Raw genomic sequence first — 20251 nt, 5'->3', positions numbered from 1 at the left:
AGATGGAAGGAAAGTTAACAAAAAAGATAGAAGACGATATTGAAGAAACTAAAGACGAATTGGGAGAAAGGGCCACCGAAGTGGAAACAAATTGCAGTCACCGAATCACCGAGGTGACGCAGAGGCAGAAACAATGCAATGATGCGGTTAAGGGGATAGGAGATAGGCAAAACCAACTGGCTGTCAATCTGAGAAATGCCATAGCCGTGCAACGAGAAGAGGATAATGAGAAGGTCGCAATGGAAGGTGAGGCCTTCACTTCGGGAGTCAGGAAGAAGAAAGGGACTACTAGTTTTGATCAGTTTGAAGGGGAATTCTTGAAGATATACTGGTGCAAAAGTCATCAGTGTGCAGCAATTGAGGACCTACTACACCGCAAGTCACTTACTACATGGAGAGGAGCGTTGAGAGAGTTTGCCGAACATTTGTGGGAATTGAACGAGACCTTGGAACAACCCCTGAGTGATGATATGATATCTGCAATAAAAAGAAGATTGAACCGGAAAATGCAAGAAACTGTATCCGGGAGCCCAATTAAAGATAGGGAGGCCTTGATGGAGATACTGGAACAGTTGGAATCTGTTCAATCACAGGAACACAATCAAGCTAATGATCAAAACCGAGAGGGAAGTAATGACCAAAGGAATCATTTTAATAATTCGTCTGATTATAGAGGAAGAGGTGGAGGCCACAGGTATAGGAACCATGGTGGTGAACGGCAATGGAGAAATGATTGGAGAAGGAGTGAAGAACCAAGAGATCATGAGAGAGGAAGGGATAGGCGAATGAATGACAGTGCATATAGAAGAGGCAGAGAGACTGGAAAACTGAATGACACTCCAGATGAGGTCTGGTCAAGAGTGAGAGCTACAAGGACCAGAATAGACCTACTAAGACATGTTTAGAACATTTAGTTGTTAAACGGACATTTGAAAAAGGGGAATGTTTATTTGCATTGTATTTTCTGATGTATTATAACTAGAACTTCATATTTCATATCGATGATTACCTGAGAATGGGTGTAAAACCTGTAACAACTAATTTGTAATATAATAATTCATATGTCATGTGTATACGTAATAATTTTTGATTGTATGTTGAGTGTGGCATTCAATATGGACTATAGAGGATTATTGCTGCTTGATACAAAAATTGTGATTTGGACAATGCCATGTTTGTGAGATGTAATAACCTTTTGTAGAATATTATTGTGGAGGCAGCCCACTACTGGAGTCGAGGGATTATTTGGTGAATTGTAATTTCATTAATTATTTACACTGTGTGTTTTGTTCAAATGTAATGATATCTAATTTTCCTTGCCAATTCTTTTACGCCCGAGGCTCCAAAGAAGCTTTCGAGGGCGGGGACGTAAGGGGTCCGTAGGCCCTTACTATAAGTTTGCACTCGGCACAGGTCGATAGGGCGAACAATCGATTGTGTCGTGTTGCGAGAGCGAGTGTGGAGTTGAGTCAGTCCCATGTTGCGGGCAGAGGTGTGTGGAGGCCAGTTGTTGTAATGCAAGGCTTTAACGACAAAGGGAGTTGCCATCGCCGCGGTTTAAGCCCTTTGTGCTAGAATAATACCGGGAAAGTGAAGAAGTATTATTACGCAAGTGATTAGTGATATTCTAGTGCCGATATTTTGGTTTCGCGTCTACCGCGCCGGCATCTCTTTGGTTTGCAATGTTGGATTGCATTGTTGGATTGCAGTGATGGATTAACGTGTGACGATAATGAGAAATAAAGAGGCCTGTGCTGAGATTAGCCGTATTTAGATATGTATGACGAAGGCAGTGGCTGTCTCCTCCTTTTGTGCTTTTGAGACGAATATAGGTTCGTGATTAGTGAAACTGTGTTGGTGTTTTTCTTGTTACCAGACATTTCATTATTACAGCATTTGAGAAGGACGAACTGGAAAGTAACAACTTCCGTAGCAGTCAATTCCGACTGCCAGCCCCATTAGGTACACGGTCACATTAATAATAATTATTGGGCTGCTATTCGATCAGATCAGGTCGGGTCGAAATAAATCGGAGGTGTTACAAACTCTCATTATGTTTTGTTACTATTGTATCAGTAGGAGGTTCTACTTTTTTTTTTTGAAACATCTATGCACAGCACTCTCTCAGCATTTGCATCTTGACAATGACTGATTAAGACGTCGACTGTACATATTAAAAACAAAAAAGAAATCTCACTGCTAAGCATTCGATTTTCTATATTCAGTTAATTAACTTTTTGTCCATGGTACACTGTAACGTGAGTGCTGATGATGAAGATATTGACACAATTTGCTGTTGTTGCTAAGGTATTCCAGAAAATGTAATGAGAACAGTGTCAGTAAATATGTGTAGAGCAAGTGGCTCTGAGACAATTATCAGCCACACCACCTAAACGTCCTAAGCCCACAAGCATATATATATATATATATATATATATATATATAAGACGACGATGATGCCTGATGATCTATATCTACATGATAACTCTGCAATTCACGATTAAGATCCTGGCAGATGGGCATCGAACCATAATTTTTAATTTACTTCTCTACCATTCCACTCTCATTGCGAGCAGGGTTACATATTTCCATGCGAGCTCCGATTTATCGTAATTTACTATGATGATAATTTCTCCCTACATAGATGGGCGCCAACAAAATATTATCAAACTCTGACGACAAAATTCGTGTTTGAAATTTCACGAAAATCTCTGGCTCTAGCGAAAAACGCCTTTGTTCTAATTACCGCCATCCCATTTCATGTATCGTATCCATAGCACTCTCTCCCTGATTTCGTGATAATACAAAAACAGCTGCTATCATGTAAATTTCTTTGATGTCCCACACCACACTGCAATACTCCACAAGAGGACAGACAAGCACAGTGTAAGCAGTTTCTTTAGTAGACTTGTTACATTTTCCAAGTTGTCTGCCAAAAAACCAATCTTTGGTTTGCTTCCTCCAGAGCATTATCTATATGAATGTTATGATTTAATTTACTCATAAGTGTAATCCCTGTGTATTTAGTTGAGTTCACAGCTTTTAGGTTTGTATGATTTATCGTGGTAACGAAATTTAGCACATTTATTTCAATACTCATGTGGTTCACTTCATACTTTCCATTATTTACAGTCAAATGTCATTTTTCACATCTTAAAGACATCTTTATCACTTCACAATTCGTTTTGGTCATCTGATGACTTTACAATAAGGTAAATGACAGCATAATCTGCAAACAATCAAAGAGAGCTTCTCAGATTGTCTCTTAGATCGTGTACATATATCAGGTACAAGAAAGGGCCTATAACACTTACTTGGGTAACGTCAGATATTACTTCGATGACTTTCTGTCAGGTATTACGAACTGTTACCTTCCTGGTACAAAATCACGAATAAGTGCAAACAACTAGGATGATACTCCAGGGGCACACAACGTAATCGAAAATCACTTGTGAGGAACAGAGTCAAAAGCTTTCTGTAAAACAAAAAATATGGAATCAATGTAATGTCATCTGCCCAAGTCAGTCATTACTTTGCGAGAATAAAGAGCTTGTTGTGTTTCACAAGAATTACGGTCTCCGAATATGTGTTGGTTATTAGTCCATAAATGATATCTTGAAGGTCATTCACAATGTTCAAACAGATTATATTTTCCCAAATCCTACTGCAAAGTGACGTTAGTGGTATGGGTGGGCATTTCATCGGATTACTCCCATTTCCTTTCTTGGGTTCCGGTCTAATTTGTGCTACTTTCCTGTCTTTGGGTACTGATCTTACTGCAGTTGAAGAGTTGCATATGACTGCTAAGTGTGGAGCTATTGTATCAGCATATTCTGAAAGGAACCTGGCTGGTGTATAGTCTGCCCCAGGGGCATTGCCTTTCTTAACGTGGGTGGTGTACAGTCTGCCCCAGAGGCATTGCCTTTCTTAAGTGTTAAGCTACTCCAACACATTTAGGATACCCACTTCTAAGTTACTCATATAGGCAGTTATTCTTAATTAGAATTCTGGAATACTTTGCTTTTCCTGTGAAGGAATTGATAAAATCCGTCTTCAGTAACTAGCTTTAGTAGCACTGTCGTCAATAACTTTACCATTGTTATCGTGCAGTGAAGGTATTAATGCACCTTGTCAATTGTATACTTTACATACAACCAGAATTTCTTTGGGTTTTCTGCCAGATTTCGACACAGAGTGTCGTTCTGGAAACTATTAGAAGCCTCTCTCATTGAAGTTTGCACTAAATTTCGAGCTTCTGTAAAACTTCGCCAATCCTGTGGATTTTGCATTCTTCTAAATTTGGCATGTGTATTTCATTGCTTCTGAAACACTGGTCTGACCTGTTGTGTGTCAGTACCACTTATTAATTTATTTGATATGTATCTCTCAGTTATTACTTATTTTACTTTAAACCACATCTGGACTATGCTTAGAAAGACTTATCTGAAGGAGTGGAAACTCTCTCTTTGGGATGTGTCAAGTGAATTTTTATCTGCTTTTTCAAGGGCATGTATTATGCGTTTATTTTGGAGAGTTTTGATGTTACAGTATTCACTCTTGTGAACTTTTCATGGCTCAACAACATTGTGGTCACTAATCCCTGTACCTGTTACGCTCCCTGTTTGGCCATGGTTATTAAAATGTCAAAGATGTTTTCTCAACCATTTACACTTTCAGTGCGTTTCTGAACTCACTGTGCAAAATAATTTTCAGACACACCATTCAGTTCGGTTTTCGACGACGTGTTATGCCTACCACTGACATTGTATTGTCGCCAATATATCGAGGGTAGACGAAAGTCCCCACCAACTCTAATTCTACGAGTGGCATACCTATTTCAAACGACAAGTTTTCTTTGAAGTGTTCAGCATGTTTCATCCAAGTCAGAGCATTGGTGAAGGGAACTTATCAATTTATTCCAGTTCATAGGTGTAAGCTCCACCCGTACTTATCATACTGTATAGGCTTTCACAGTCAGCATCCCCATTAGTTAAAACTTATGGCCTGAGAGGCCATGGTCAATCTGTAAAACTTCTACTTCCTGACGTTTCGTTACCAACTGCGGGTAGCAGTGAGTCAATGACTGGCTGCCAGGCTATGGAGGTCCCAACATTGCCTGTCCATGATGTATTTGCTGTGAGCACTATGGGACTTAACATCTCAGGTCATCAGTGCGCTAGAACTTAGAACTACGTAAACCTAACTAACCTAAGGACATCACACACATACACGCCCAAGGCAGGATTCGAACCTGCGACCATAGCGGTCGCGCAGTTCCAGTCTGAAGCGCCTTCCAGTATGATAATGAGTTTCACGAACAAACAGACGGCGTGGCCATGGGCAGCCCTCTGAGTCCAGCTGTTGCTAATCTTTTCATGGAATTTTTTGAACAGTAATCCCTCGTTCTTTTCTAACGCAACTACGACAGTTTACAGCTACGATACTTACTGTGTTGTATCTACCCTCTTTCGGTGTTCTACTTGCAGCCTTTGAAACTGAAGCACTTTCTGCACTTACCAAAGACCCTCTAATTTAAAAAAAAGCCCAGTCCCCTCTACACATCCGCATACTCGTGGAACTGCTTCCTTTGTGTAGTTGACTCTTGAGCCATTTAGCTGAATCTGTAAATCCACCACCTTCTGACGCTAGTTGGGGAATCTGCAACCTACACAGCTGCAGAACTGTCTGGGACTCTGATTCAGACTTCACTCCACTCTGTATAAAAGAACCACCTTCAGTTCTGCCCATGATGCTTCAGATGGTGAGCTCTGCCTTCATCTCGCACACAAGACTGGCAGTCATTACTAGCCAGTCACCTGAAACCTGAGAGAACCTCTTCCAATCCAATGTGGCACATATTGTTAGCACCAACGTGAGCCACCACCTACTGCTGGCTATTCCATGTCTTTCATGGCATCCAGAAGCACCCATTTCTTATCTGTAAAGACTCCTCCCAGTATGCACATTGGATTCCTTCCCCTCGTTTCTCTAAATGGTGCCATTACACACCTAACAATGGAGCTTCCAATAACCAGTAATACTACCCTCTGTCCTGTCTTGCACACTGAGAGGCTTTCTCTGGAACATGGCAAGCGACTTCATCTGGTTCATAGATTTCATCAGCCATAGACAGAAATCAAATTGTTCATCAGACGAACTGAGCAGGCTCTCCGATCAGCAACATGGAAATTCTTTCACTGCCACCCACACACTGGAATTACTTCCCACTCGACCACAAATGAGAGGTTCAAATGGCTCTGAGCACTATGGGACTTAACATCTATGGTCATCAGTCCCCTAGAACTTAGAACTACTGAAACCTAACTAACCTAAGGACAACACACAACACCCAGTCATCACGAGGCAGAGAAAATCCCTGACCCCGCCGGGAATCGAACCCGCGAATCCCGGCGCGGGAAGCGAGAACGCTACCGCACGACCACGAGCTGCGGACCAAGTGAGAGCTCAATCTCAGTATTGGCAGTACCCAAGGTGAAGGCAGCAGTGGACCAATTGGTGGACTACACTACCTGGAGCTGTGAGCGAAGAATCACCAACTTCATTCACATCTGAACACAGCAATTACTATATCTGTCCATACCAGAGTTGGCATGGTAAATGAACAGACATATACAAAGTATAGGAGTTGAAGGTAAGGAACACAGACAATATTTAAAATAAGTCGCTTCTTATGAAAACATGTCAGCTCTCAGTACTCTGATGTACTACTGCTGCTACTATGAGAGCTTCCACTGGATTGGGCGATCTAAGCGCTGCAAGTAACACAAAACAAAGGAGTGATGCAATTCAGCCAGTGGTTCTACGGACCACACAGTTTATAAAGCTTATAAATGTGCCTGATAAATACACACATGTGCACAAAATACGGGATTTGAAGCAAAACAACAATAATAATACCATTACAACTATAATAGTAGTAGATGTCGCCAAAATATACCTACAGCAATTGATAAATAATTCGCTCACTTGTGACAAACATCAAAGGATAAGGATGTCAAGTCATACATCAAAAGTCCCCATTGTGAGCCAATTTAAGTATTAATGCTGACGAACAGAGAAAATGAGCAAATAAGCTTCTAACAAACACTATATGCTTTCCTTGCAGCAAAGGTGAAGCCGTTGCAGCAGCAGGCATCTGGTGTCAACATAATGCTGTTCAATCAAACCTACTGTTTGAATACCAGTGGGTGTAAGCATGTTACTGTCAGTGTAATATCGAATAGGGAGTTCTAGTATGTGGAATTTCTTGAAAACCATCGATTTAGTGATGAAAAAGTAATATTCGCTTTGCATCAATGACACTGACAATGCAATGTCTCAAAGCAGATGTCAACCTTGTTCCACAGAAAAGTTTGTTCTCCCCTGATGTTACCAGGTGATCATACCATCTCTGTAGGGGATGGAGTTGGTACAGTTAAAATATTTAACAACAGAGGGAGCACAAATCTACAGGAGCTGATTTTTAACATTTTAATGAAATGCGGTACAGGATGAGCTAGAGTGTTGGCAAAGATGGCAGTCACATATACTACAAGTAATTTACTGTCGATAGCTTGCCAAAATCTCCACTCATTGGAAACTACCATAGCTCGACTCGATGATGCATTCCGTGCATTGATGGAAGTGGAAATGTATGAATCATCATTACCAAATGTGGGCACTGAATTACGATCTAATTTAAGTTTGTTTATATAACCAGCTGTAAGCAAGAGTTTATAAAAACCTTCCATTTCAAAGTAAATAAACAGTTACCACTATAACCAAGTGGACGAAACGGTCTCACCACAAGGGTTTTTAAATGACTGGTCCTGCAGTGATGAAGGTAGAAACCTGAAGAACGAGACGAATGGACCATTACTTCCTGATATTAGAGGTGCTTTGGTTATTGGGGTTTCATGCTGCAGAAAATAATTCATATCCTGTGGGAGTCCACTTAGAGCATGTATATATTTTTCAAAAATTCTGTTTCAATCAAAATATCAGCTACTGCAGGAGATTTTGCATGGAGTTAAGGTACTAACATACTAAACTGCCAGCAAAAGCAGTGATGTTCCACCACCTGAAAACGTAAAACCAAACAGCATATTCATTTTTGGCAACATCTCTGTGGAAAATCAGGATATCCGCCGACATTTCTGCTTAGCACGCCACATGGAAGTGAATATAATTTATTTGAGTGAGACATACTTAAGCATACCAAAGCTGTTGGTCTGGGATACACCAACCTTATAACAATCGAACAGGACAATCTGAATTTAAAGCATATTTTCCAAGTACATGTAGGAACTGACATGGCACTCAATGAATTCGTTATATGCGAGGATTGCTGGAGTAACTCTCAGTATAGCTTGCTGGTTACAGATCAAACTACTAAACTGAATGAGAGTCAAAACTTCAAAATGATTCTTCAAAAAGGCAATGCACCAAAACGCACCTGTCAGTATATTGTACACTATGTACAAATGTACACGTGTTGCACATTCATTCAGAGGATGCAAAGCACGTGCGTTCGACAAAAAAATGGAGGTAATCAACACTAAAGTAATGGAACTGAATGTCTTGTCAAGGAAGGTGCTATGAATGGTGAGGTGTTGATTGCTCAAATTCAGCAATATGACCTGTGTGTCAACGAGAAAATTGAAGGAGTCAATGTAAAACCAACGCATATGTGGAACAAGAATGTGATAGCTAAGGCACTTCACGCCCATCACCACTGACTGTCTCAGAATATACGTAAGTTGTAAACTGTCTCAAAAATGGATGAGTATGCAGCAGCATGTTGTCAAAGGAGTGTAATGTTAAAAACTGGGGTGTGGAAGACAATTTGACAGAAGTTACTTTCGTGAAAGTTAGGTCAACTGCAACGAGACCAGTGTCCCTCAGCAACATTTCAGTCAGTAACTGTCAGGCTGAAAGAGCTGTCATGGACTATGGATGAAACCAGAAACAGGAGGAGGAGGAGGAGGAGGAGGAGTGCCGAGTTAAGAAAGAACATATGAGGTCATCAGGGCAAAACCGTATTTGTTAGGTAAGCACTCAATATGTTTAAGCAAGAAGGCAATAAGAATTGGGAACAAGAAATCTGAAAGATTGCCTAGGCTGTTACAGTTAATAATTTTGAAAATGTCGACTGTTAAAAATATACCCTTAAACTATAAAAACACGTGGTCCAATATCACATATGACCAATGCATGTAAAACCCCAAAAGGATGAATGGAAGTCTCATAGAGCGACAAAAACAGGATTTTAACTGAACCAGCATTAGCAGCTCCACCTAGTGCTGGTAAAATAGTCGAAGTTCAGCCTGAAACACTAAACAGTCTACATCTAGAATATATAAATTATGGTAACTAAATGGAATCATAGATCGATTACGACTGTTTACAGCTTTAGCTGGTGAAGAGATTGCAGATCACATGAACAAAATATTATCGATCTCACCTGGGCTACGAAAATTATGCATCGTCGAGTAAGTGTGGAGAGAGTTGTTCATGAGCTTCACAGACCTGCATGCAAAATATATCTGATAATACGAGGAATGGATTATGCATGGCAGACTGATCTCTTGGAAATGCAAAACTACTTACAATCAAATAATGGCGTCAAGTACGTTCTCGCAATCACAGACACATTCCAATTTCGCTTGGGCCTTACCTCTGAATGTAAGGACAGGGAAGGAGGTTTGAGAGGTTTCTGAACAGTTGTTGCAGACAGGACTAAATCGACTGTCCATCAACCTTGAAGACATATGATGGAAGTGAATTTTACGATAGACATTTCAAAGCAGAATTCGAATTAAGTGGGATAAACCACTACTCAACATTCTCATATTTGGAAACTAGTATTGCCAAATGGTTGAACTGGACCATCAAAAATGGAATGTGGAAGCAATTTAATCTTCAATGTATGTGCAAATGGCTGAACATACAGCCAAAAATCATCGACGAGTATAATCACATTATTCACCACAGAATTAAGAGCAAACCTATTGAAGTCACAAAGGAATTACAGGAAAGCTTTGAACCCATTATGTTCCTCATAGAGCAGGTCATATGATGTCAAAGGAACAGGGCATTGATGAAATGGCTTAGTTTCTCATCAAAGCTCAACAGCTGAGTGAACACCCACAATTTGCTATGTAATACGAAAAGCAAAGCTGAAACCATGCAGTAGTGTGACATGAGTGCTACGAAACGTATCAACAAAGTTGGAGGTGGTATTCTCGAGAATCTGCCATCAGAAGTGTATATCTCTGGATACAATTTCTGTGGAGCTGGAACAAAACTAAAATAGCGCCTAGCTTATGGTGATAAGGGCTTTAATGCATTGGACAATGTATACAAAGTGCACATGATGTGTTAAAACGCCCACGTTCCTACAAATATCAAAGACATCTGGTGGAATAATTCTGTTTCTGATACCTGCATTTGCTGGGCTGTCAGCTACTGGTTTCATTAGCTAGGAGAGCTGATATAATTCAAGCAGTACAGAACGCCCGAAAAAGCGAAAAGTAATTACAAGCAGCTGAAAGGCATAATATGACCATGGAGGCCATTGCTATAGGTAAAGGCCTATATTTACATGGCTTTAGTTGTACATAAAGGCCCACAGCAATGATACTGGAAAAACGGATTAATAACACAGATCTGGTTAACCTCGTCAGCAAACTTAAAATCACGAGATTTTACAACGTGCTTATAAAGGATACATTGCCTAAGACAATGTGGAAATCCAAGAAACATGGAACTGTCAATTTAGATGTTGTTTGGGGTGTGGAGCTCTTGGTGATTTAAGGCCACCTGAAGAACTGTGTTGTCACTTCACCAATAGGAACCAGCTGATGTACAATGTTCGACGCTACCATGACTCCAGTTCATACCTTTGAGGATATTTCTGCATGATATTTTTCCTGAAAAATGCATAAAAACAAGCAGTATGCAAGTCTCCACATCCTTTGAATCTGCGATGAAATTATGTTCACTCTAATCCTAATTGGTTTAAATTGAAAGCAAACTACTTTCCTCCCATATATGTGCAGGGGGTAGCGATGTACAGCATTGACTGGCTGGAAACATACGAAAGAATAGCTAACGTCACTGAATTAATAATAAATTGCATCTAGAGAATTGGGAAGTTGTGTCAATGCCTCTTGGCACTTGCAACACTGACAATTCATATGTATACTTGAAACGTTTTGTTAAGGGATTTGAGGTATGAGGTGAAGGCAAACGTTAATATGTTTAAATCAAAGATAGAAACAAAACACATTGCGGACTTCAGTCACAAATATTTAATAGGATGGCTACTAGGTTTCTCAGAGGGACAAGTGATGGTGCATAATACTGATAAAATTTTTGAGTTATCAACTGGTGAACCAACTGCCAGTCAGTACAATTCGTGTAGAGTGTAATATTGTAATGAATTTTGTACCTCGACGACAGATTAGTCCATATTATTTATGCATTTTTTCCTATAGTGAGTCTTGCTTATAAAAGTGAAGAAAATGTCGTCCACAATGAATATGGGCTGCTACATGAAGCCAAGGTGGCATGACCCATACTAGAAGATAAGGGAGTCATGGAATAAGAGGGAATAAGATGAGTGGTCAGGCGTCAAAGAGAAACGGCATGCCTATCCACTGAGGAGGACATCATGCCAGTATGACTAGTTGTTCAGCATATTCTGCATAGACTCTCAACCGGGCTCGCGTAAAAGCCACCAGTGGTGAAACATATTCCATGATGGTGGAGTGTGTTAAGACAGCAAATGATGAACAGAAGTGCTGAGGAATGAACTAAACACCCACAGTCTAGTTATGAATGGACATGGGATTTTAAAAAAAATGGACGAGGGTGGTCTGATTCGCTCCCCTGGAAGTACCACTTATGAGATGTAGGACACTGAGGAACTGGGTACCATGTACAGCCAGGTAAGAATACATGGAAGGACCAAGTAAGTTTCCTATCAGATATTAGCAACAGGAATTTTCTAGCTTCAATGAATGGAAGAACGAAAGGTGCAAGATGTAAAGATGGTGTAAGAAACTCATTACGCAGCCAAATATTCATACAAAAGGTTTTGGCAGTGGAAAAGTGAAAGCCACTGTCCATGCTTCACGAGAAAAGAAGATAGGAACGACGCTGAAGACGCCACAAATGGAGACACGTTTGTGTGGAACTGTAACAGAGTGTAAAATCCTTGGCGAAAATGGAGCTGAGACGCCTGTTGGGTGATTCCATAATATGGTTGCTTGGGATAGCAAAGACAATGATACCCAGGACGAGCGTTCAGGCAACCCGTTTTCGTGGATAAATGTGTGTGACAAGTCAAACCATATAAACCTTGAGACAACTTTGTCTTTCAAAACTTCCTCTAGTAAATGGGGCAGACAGCTTCTAAAGCCCCACATGTACGGACTACAGAGGATACCAGCCCTCTAGTAGATGTATCAGGACGATGGTTCAAAATGTGGAGAGCATATCTCCCCAACCGAATCATATCGCTGCATGCCTCAGTCCACCAGGGCCCAAGACACACTACACTAAACTTGAAGTAAACGGTATGGAACATTCTTCGGCGATAAGGATAACATTTGGAAGATACTTTACGTGGTCTTCACAGCTGTGTAAAGGTCGTGAGGGAGGGGTATAGCCTCCAGTCGGCCTTAGGATGTCAAAGTTAGCGTAAGGAGGGCTATGCGTGAAGTGTTCAGTGAATTCGAAAGTAAAATTCTATGTACCGATTTGACAGAAAACCCTAGGAAGTTCTGGTCTTACGTTAAATCAGTAAGTGTATCGAAAAAGCATATCCTGACGCTCTGGGATGATGATGGCATTGAAACAGAGGATGACACACGTAAAGCTGAAATACTAAACACCTTTTTCCAAAGCTGTTTCACAGAGGAAGACCGCACTGCAGTTCCTTCTCTAAATCCTCGCACGAACGAAAGTATAGCTGACATCGAAATAAGTGGTCAAGGAATAGAAAAGCAACTGAAATCACTCAACAGAGGAAAGTCCACTGGACCTGACAAGATACCAATTCGATTCTACACAGAGTAAATGAAAGAACGTGCCCCCCTTCTAACAGCCCTGTGCAGCAAGTCTCTAGAGGAACGGAAGGTTCCAAAGGATTGGAAAAGAGCACAGGTAGCCCCAGTTTTCAAGAAGGGTCGTCGAGCAGAAGCGCAAAACTATAGGCCTATATCTATGACATCGATCTCTTGTAGAATTTTAGAACATGTTTTTTGCTCGTGTATCATGTCATTTCTGGAAACCCAGAATCTACTCTGTAGGAATCAACATGGATTCCGGAAACAGCGATCGTGTGAGACCCAACTCGCGTTATTTGTTCATGAGACCCAGAAAATATTAGATACAGGCTCCCAGGTAGATGCTACTTTTCTTGACTTCCGGACGGCGTTCAATACAGTTCCGCACTGTCACCTGATAAACAAAGTAAGAGCCTACGGAATATAAGACCAGCTGTGTGGCTGGATTGAAGAGTTTTTAGCAAACAGAACACAGCATGTTGTTCTCAATGGAGAGACGTCTACAGACAAAGTAGCCTCTGGCGTGCCACAGGGGAGTGTTATGGGACCATTGCTTTTCACAATATATATAAATGACCTAGTAGTGTCTGAAGTTCCATGCAGATGATGCTGTAGTATACAGAGAAGTTGCAGCATTAGAAAATTGCAGCGAAATGCAGGAATATCTGCAGCAGATAGGCACACGGTGCAGGGAGTGGCAACTGACCTCTAACATAGACACACATAATGTATTGCGAATACATAGAAAGAAGGATCCTTTATTGTATGATTATATGATGACGGAACAAACACTGGTAGCAGTTACTTCTGTACAATGTCTGGGAGTACGTGTACGGAACGATCTGAAGTGGAATGATCATATAAAATTAATTGTTGGTAAGGCGGGTGTCAGGTTGAGATTCATTGGGAGAGTCCTTAGAAAATGTAGTCCATCAACAAAGGAGGTGGCTTACAAAACACTCGTTCGACCTATACTCGAGTATTGCTCATCAGTGTGGGATCCGTACCAGGTCAGGTTGACAGAGGAGATAGAGAACAACCAAAGAAGAGCGGCGCGTTTCATCACAGGGTTATTTGGTAAGCATGATAGCGTTACGGAGATGTTTAGCAAAATCAAGTGGCAGACTCTGCAAGAGAGGCGCTCTGCATCACGGTGTAGCTTGCTGTCCAGGTTTCGAGAGGGTGCGTTTCTGGATGAGGTATCGAATATATTATTGCTTCCCCCAACTTATACCTCCCAAGGAGATCACAAATGTAAAATTAGAGAGATTCGAGCGCGCACGGAGGCTTTCCGGCAGTCCTTCCTGCGAACCATACGTGACTGGAACAGGAAAGGGAGGTAACGACAGTGGCACGTAAAGTGCCCACCGCCACACACCATTGGGTGGCTTGCGGAGTATAATGTAGATGTAGAAATTTGCCAATTGGATTTGCACTCAGGTGGGGTAGGAGTCGGCGCATGGATGCACACAGGAAGTGATCACTTGAATATGTGTCAGAGGGAATGGGTCATTCCAGGTTGATACAGCGCGCGCCGCTATCATGTGATCTTGCTTTTAGCGCGCGCTATAATCGATTATAGTTCGCTGTTCTAGTGCGGGTGGGGCTCCGGTGGTGATTTGCTATTACGTCGCTGACGTGTGTTCGTGGTGGCTGGCGGAAAGTGAGAGGGTAGTCGGTTTCTGCATATTGCACGGAACGTGAAGTTCGCTCTGCCTGACCTGCTGGTGACTAGCGCTAAGGTGGTTGTACCTCGCAATATGAGCAGAGTGGTCTGGGGAGGATCAACTCGCTGCTGTGCTGGTCATGCAGTGGTGATTAATTGGCGTCGGGGTACTTATTCTGCCTGCCTGTCCGATGTGGAGGTCCGGTGGGGTCCTGTGATACTCTGGCCTGGAGACAACCAGTTGCTAAATTTTGGAGTCGTATGCCAGGTTAGGGTGTGAGCTCGGTTGGCTCGTCAGATTTTCCGCTGGAAGCTCCAGCTGCAGTTTCTGAACCTCATTCTGATGTGGGACGGCGTTATTGGAGGTTTATGCTGTGACTGTCTGTGTGTGTGTGTGTGTGTGTGTGTGTGTGTGTGTGTGGCACATTACGATATTCATTGGTACTAATTTATTTGCTCAACTGGAGTACCTTTTGTTTATACCGCTGAGTGGGTCGTTACCCACGTGGTCTGCTTAGCGTAACCTTTGGTGGTGCCTGTATGTTCCTTCTTGAAGGAATTCATGTAGGTGGATCCTGTTACCTGCCCGGAGTTGCGTTCATGTATGGTATATTTGGCATTTGACATGTTAGGTAAAGTCTGCCTAAGGAAGGCAGTTTTGGACAGTATACGCATAGTGAATTACTTCTGCTTAGTATATATGGTCTTCTGGGACAACACGATCTCGTCAATTTGGTTTGTCACACAGCATTTAGTGGTATGTTCCGTATTTTTATCTTACTGTGTTATTATTAACTTGGTGGAATAGTCACGTTTGGTATTGTTAAGGCACTTCTCAGACTGTGGTTTGACTATTCATGTGTGCTTGGTTTTATTGTTTTGTTTATTAAGATTTGTGTGTGTTGGCTTCTGGCACCTGTTAAGAGCGCCTGAGTTAACGGCGCTGTGGTTATCATGTGCTGTCGGGATGTTATATTGTTATTCCATTTTTGAATTTTATCTTGTGTTGATATTATCTGTCGTGTGTTACAAAACATAACCAACATGCGTAAGTGATGGGCAGCTGTGGGAGGCATGTTGGGGAGCTCTCAGCATTTATTTCGGGGACCATTTCTAGTGGGAAGGCTCTGAAGTGTGAGAGCTCGGCCATCTGTGATTGTGTTGGGAGTTGCCCTTGCCCTTTGGTTGTATCAAATTATTATTTTGTTATTATATTTATTGGTTGTGTGTTGCGCTTCATTTATTTTATGGTGCCAAGTGCCATTATCTTTCTCAAAGTTCTTTTATGTAAATGATTTTAAATTGTAATGCCAAGTTAACTTATTATTGGACCTTGGTCTGTGGTGTAAAATCTTTTAAAGCACCATTGTAATTTGTTCTTGCAGGATAAATTTCTCTTATTTTATGGTGCCAAGCTGCCATTATTATTAATGTTTTTTAGTTTATTGCTGCTCTTAATGTTTTCCGTATTTATGGTGCCAACTGTCATCATTCTTAAAGGTTTTTGTAAATGATTTTAAGTTGTATTGCCAAGTTAACTTATTATTGGATTTTGTCTCTTGGCTAAACTCTAAAAGCTGTTTGGGGATTATTGGGTGGAAATCCTTGGATAGTTGTCCTATAAGAACACACATTCCAAAGATGACAGGCGAGCTGGACAGTGCAGAACGAGAAGTCCAAATGGTAAGAAATGTGCATGGAATCTGAAAGGAACGTGGGTGCTCTAGTGGTAAGAGATGATTCAGAAGGTCAGCTAAGAGGGAACCTCTTGGACAGGTTCTCTAAGAGCCCCAAAGCAGATGGTGGGCAGTGAAGTAGCCAAGCAGCAAAAAGGAGTGAGGGAGCTGATCAATGAGCTAGGGTAAGTCCGACTTGGTAACAGCAAATGATGGAGAGGTGTAGATGTTGCAAAGAGAAAAGGTGAAATGAGGAAGGGCAATGCTGACTGCAACAGCTAGCAGTCGCATGTTAAATGAGATGGATGGCCAGCATGGCTCCCACATGAGGTGGAATGCTGTCCTTGGAGGTAAAGGTCACAGAGGGCCAGAAAGAAACATGAAACGTCAAATGGGTTGTGAGGATAATTTTTTTTCTTGGAAGCAGAAAACAAGCGGACACTGCAATTCCAAGAGCAGCTGTAATCCCTCCTGGGATCTAATGCCATGAATTTTCCATTGGAGAAGTCATAATGGGGATTGGGGAAGAGGGAACAAATGAAGATTAGTCACCTTGGTGACTGCTGAGTGCAAGCCTTCAAAAATCCACTGTTACAGGGGGAAGAGGCTGAAGAATCCTGTTTCATGAGATCTACAAACATATTGGCACTCTCCCTGGGTCAGTCTGAATTCCATGGCAGAAAATCGGTAGGCAGTGGGCACCAGCAAAATGGAGGTCAGCCAGGTAAGGGTACATATGCCAACACCACTGAAGTGGATCTCCAAGTCAGGGACGGAGAAGACCATTTGTTTTTGTTAGAGTTCTTAGAACTTTCTAGTTGACGGATGAAGAGTATGTTTTTAGCTGTAGAAAGTCTTTGAAGGAGTATGGCTTTTGTCCTTTCAGCCTGATAGTTGTGTAGCACGTGATTCCGCCACCAAATGTAAAGATCTGATTGCTTGTTGCGTAGCTGTAGTAGGAGACAGGGATGCTATTGTGACCTGTGTGATTTCACTACTGCAACACTGACTTGAAGTTGGAAGTCTTGGTGGGCATATCCTCCATTACGCATGGCATAGCAAAAATGGTACTGTAAATGCCAGATGGTAAAATGCACAGATTTTGACTAGCTAACAATTTCAAGTGACAGGGTGGGGTTTAATGGCCTTCAATCAGATCTCCTGGATGCTTGCTCATTAAGACACTTGGGACATTCACGGGATTACAACTGATACAGCAGAGAGGAGGCGAACAGCTGCCCTCGTGAGCATCTCTGCCAAAAGTAACACACTTGGCCATGTTTTGACTGGATACACAATTTATTATAATGTTGACACTTGTAGGAACGCATCTGGTTTGAAATGTATGGTTGGACTGTGATTACTTCACAGCCTCCCTTAATCTTTGAGGCAAAAACTACTCGAGCAAATGGTAGAAAATGAGTGCATGTGGGTCCGCAGCTCATGGTCGTGCAGTAGCATTCTCGCTTCCTGCGCCCGGGTTCCCGGGTTCGATCCCGGCGGGGTCAGGGATTTTCTCTGCCTGGTGATGACTGGGTGCTGTGTGCTGCCCTTAGGTTAGTTATGTTTAAGTAGTTCTAAGTTCTAGGGGACTGATGACCATAGACGTTAAGTCCCATAGTGCTCAGAGACATTTGAACCATTTTTTTTTTTTTTTTTTTTGAGTGCATGTGGACATTAAGTTTGCATCCATCTTTATCATAAATGAGAAAAATTTCACAGTCTCCAACTGCAACACCTTCCAGAATAAGGCATGCATTAACTGTAGCAAAGAAATGACCCTCTTCAGTATGTGACACCATGAGGAACCAAGGTGCATTTGGGAGGGCCTTCAAATCTATAGCCTCATTTTGTTTATGTTTATGTTTAGTAGACACACGCTAAGATAGTGATTGATACATTGCAAAAGAATCCCCCATGACTGCCAACATCTCCAATGGCATGCTCTTTCCAACTGGGAACCCCCTCAGAGGGGGATTCACCCACCGTAAATGATTGTTCGCACCTCAGGTCACACCCCCCAAACTCCTGACAGAGGGACCAATTGGCATTTGGGAAGGTAACAGCTCAGTCACTCACCCTTCTGGGCCTGATCTGTATCAGAGGGTACATGAGAACCCTACCCATTGATCTGGAGCTGCCAATTATGCATTACCTTGACACCTGTAATGTGTCTAACGAATGGGACAGCCTTCAGGAACACACCAGGATGAAGGAGAAACAAAGAGAATGAGGATTCACCAGTTAAGTCTTCACAGCCTTACTGAAAGTGGCACCAGCTACTTATGTTTCTTCTTGATGGTGGCCTGTAAACCACTACAAGCTTGTGCATTACCTGAGCACCACTGTGGCACCGAATTGAGAGAGGTGTTCAACACTATATTCATTAATCTGAAAGGCTGGGAATCAGCTCCAATTTTTGGATATATAGTCATTCACCCTTTCTTCTAACTTGTTCTACTGCAGTATGATATTAGCTTGTGCCCATCAAGATGAATCTGTTGAATTTAAGTGATTTCATGTGACATTCTGCATTAAACACAATACAGCTGCTGATATGCCACCTGAACTTTTATTTTCCTGTATGGATATCAGACATTTGCTCTATTTATCTAGGAATAGTCACATAACAGTTGTTGCAAAGAATAGTATTAATGAATCATTACAGTAGTGCATTTTATAACTGAAGTACTCTCACAATTAATAAACAAAAATTTATATTTGTGAAAAAGTTCTGCAGTGAATTATGAAAACTTACCTTGCACTATCAGATGCACATCTTATTGAGGTTTCCACCTGAAATATTTGAAGAAATGGCCAGTGATTTACAACTGATGAGACAGTAAATACATAGAATTCTATTAACGCCCACCAACATGTGATTGGTCCACAAAATGCTGTAAGTTAGGCTTGAAAATATCATTTAAGAGGACATGATAAACTGTTGCAGTTAATGAAACAGAATGTTAGTAAGAATTCATTCTCCATTTTCTCACTGTCTTCAGTACTGTAAATAACTACACAAGCCAGTAATTTGATTGTAGCCATACTTCCTACTAGATACTTCACAAAGGAAAGTGACCAATAACATCTTTAATCTGTTATGCACTTACACTTTGTGTAAAGTTTTCTTTCACTTCTTTTCTGTTATGAAAACTGCCATGCACTGACAGATGAATCCATCATCGTAAGTGACACATTTGGACCTTTGTGCTCTGGGCAGCCCAGACCAACTTGCAGAGGTGAGGAGTGACTCCTAAACCCAACCTTAAGTTCACACCCAGAACTACATACAGGCTTGGACCATTAAATATACAAACATTAATAAATATTGGCAAACTCAAAATAGTTTCACACATTGTAAATGGACAAGTTGAAATTGGCATTACAAAATATCACATTCACAGATGAAGAATTACCACAATCAGAGTACTGTAGATTCCTCACAGAGAACACAGGGAAGAAATTCACGAAACTACTACAGAACTAGGCTCTGCATTCATAAATGGCAATTATGTTGCAAACGGTACCAAATTTTTTGCGAGGACAACGGTTCAATCCCACACCCGACCATCTGGATTTAGGTTTTCCATGATTTCTCTAAATCACTCCAGGCAAATGCCGGGATGGTTCCTTTGAAAGGGCATGGCCGACTTCCTTCCCCATCCTTTCCTAATCCAATTAGACCAATGACCTCGCTGTTTTGCCTCTTCCCCCAAACAATCCAAAATCCAAATTTTTCATTACCTCCAGAAGTCTCTCTCCCTGCAATAATTCAATATTTAGGTGAGAGGTACACAATAATTAATGCACATGCACCAACAGATCAGGATAAC

General features: G+C 41.5%; 1 protein-coding gene across 11 annotated transcripts in view; it reads right to left on the bottom strand.

Annotated features, from left to right (window-relative positions):
- LOC124553865 (zinc finger protein 708-like) overlaps positions 1-20251 on the bottom strand; it is a 151002-nt gene that overhangs the window by 17970 nt on the left and 112781 nt on the right. For 10 of the 11 annotated variants that reach the window (XM_047127866.1, XM_047127857.1, XM_047127860.1 and 7 more), the window contains one exon: positions 19174-19211. The exons of the other annotated variant lie outside the window; for it this stretch is intronic. In XM_047127866.1, the coding sequence (XP_046983822.1) occupies positions 19174-19211 (38 nt within the window). The remainder of the gene's footprint in view (positions 1-19173; positions 19212-20251) is intronic. 11 annotated transcript variants of the gene reach the window in all.

Source organism: Schistocerca americana, chromosome 11 (assembly GCF_021461395.2).
Source record: "Schistocerca americana isolate TAMUIC-IGC-003095 chromosome 11, iqSchAmer2.1, whole genome shotgun sequence".
Taxonomy (NCBI): Eukaryota; Metazoa; Arthropoda; class Insecta; order Orthoptera; family Acrididae; genus Schistocerca; species Schistocerca americana.
The sequence above is the reverse complement of the archived record's forward strand: the minus strand, read 5'-3'. Positions and strand labels throughout refer to the sequence as shown.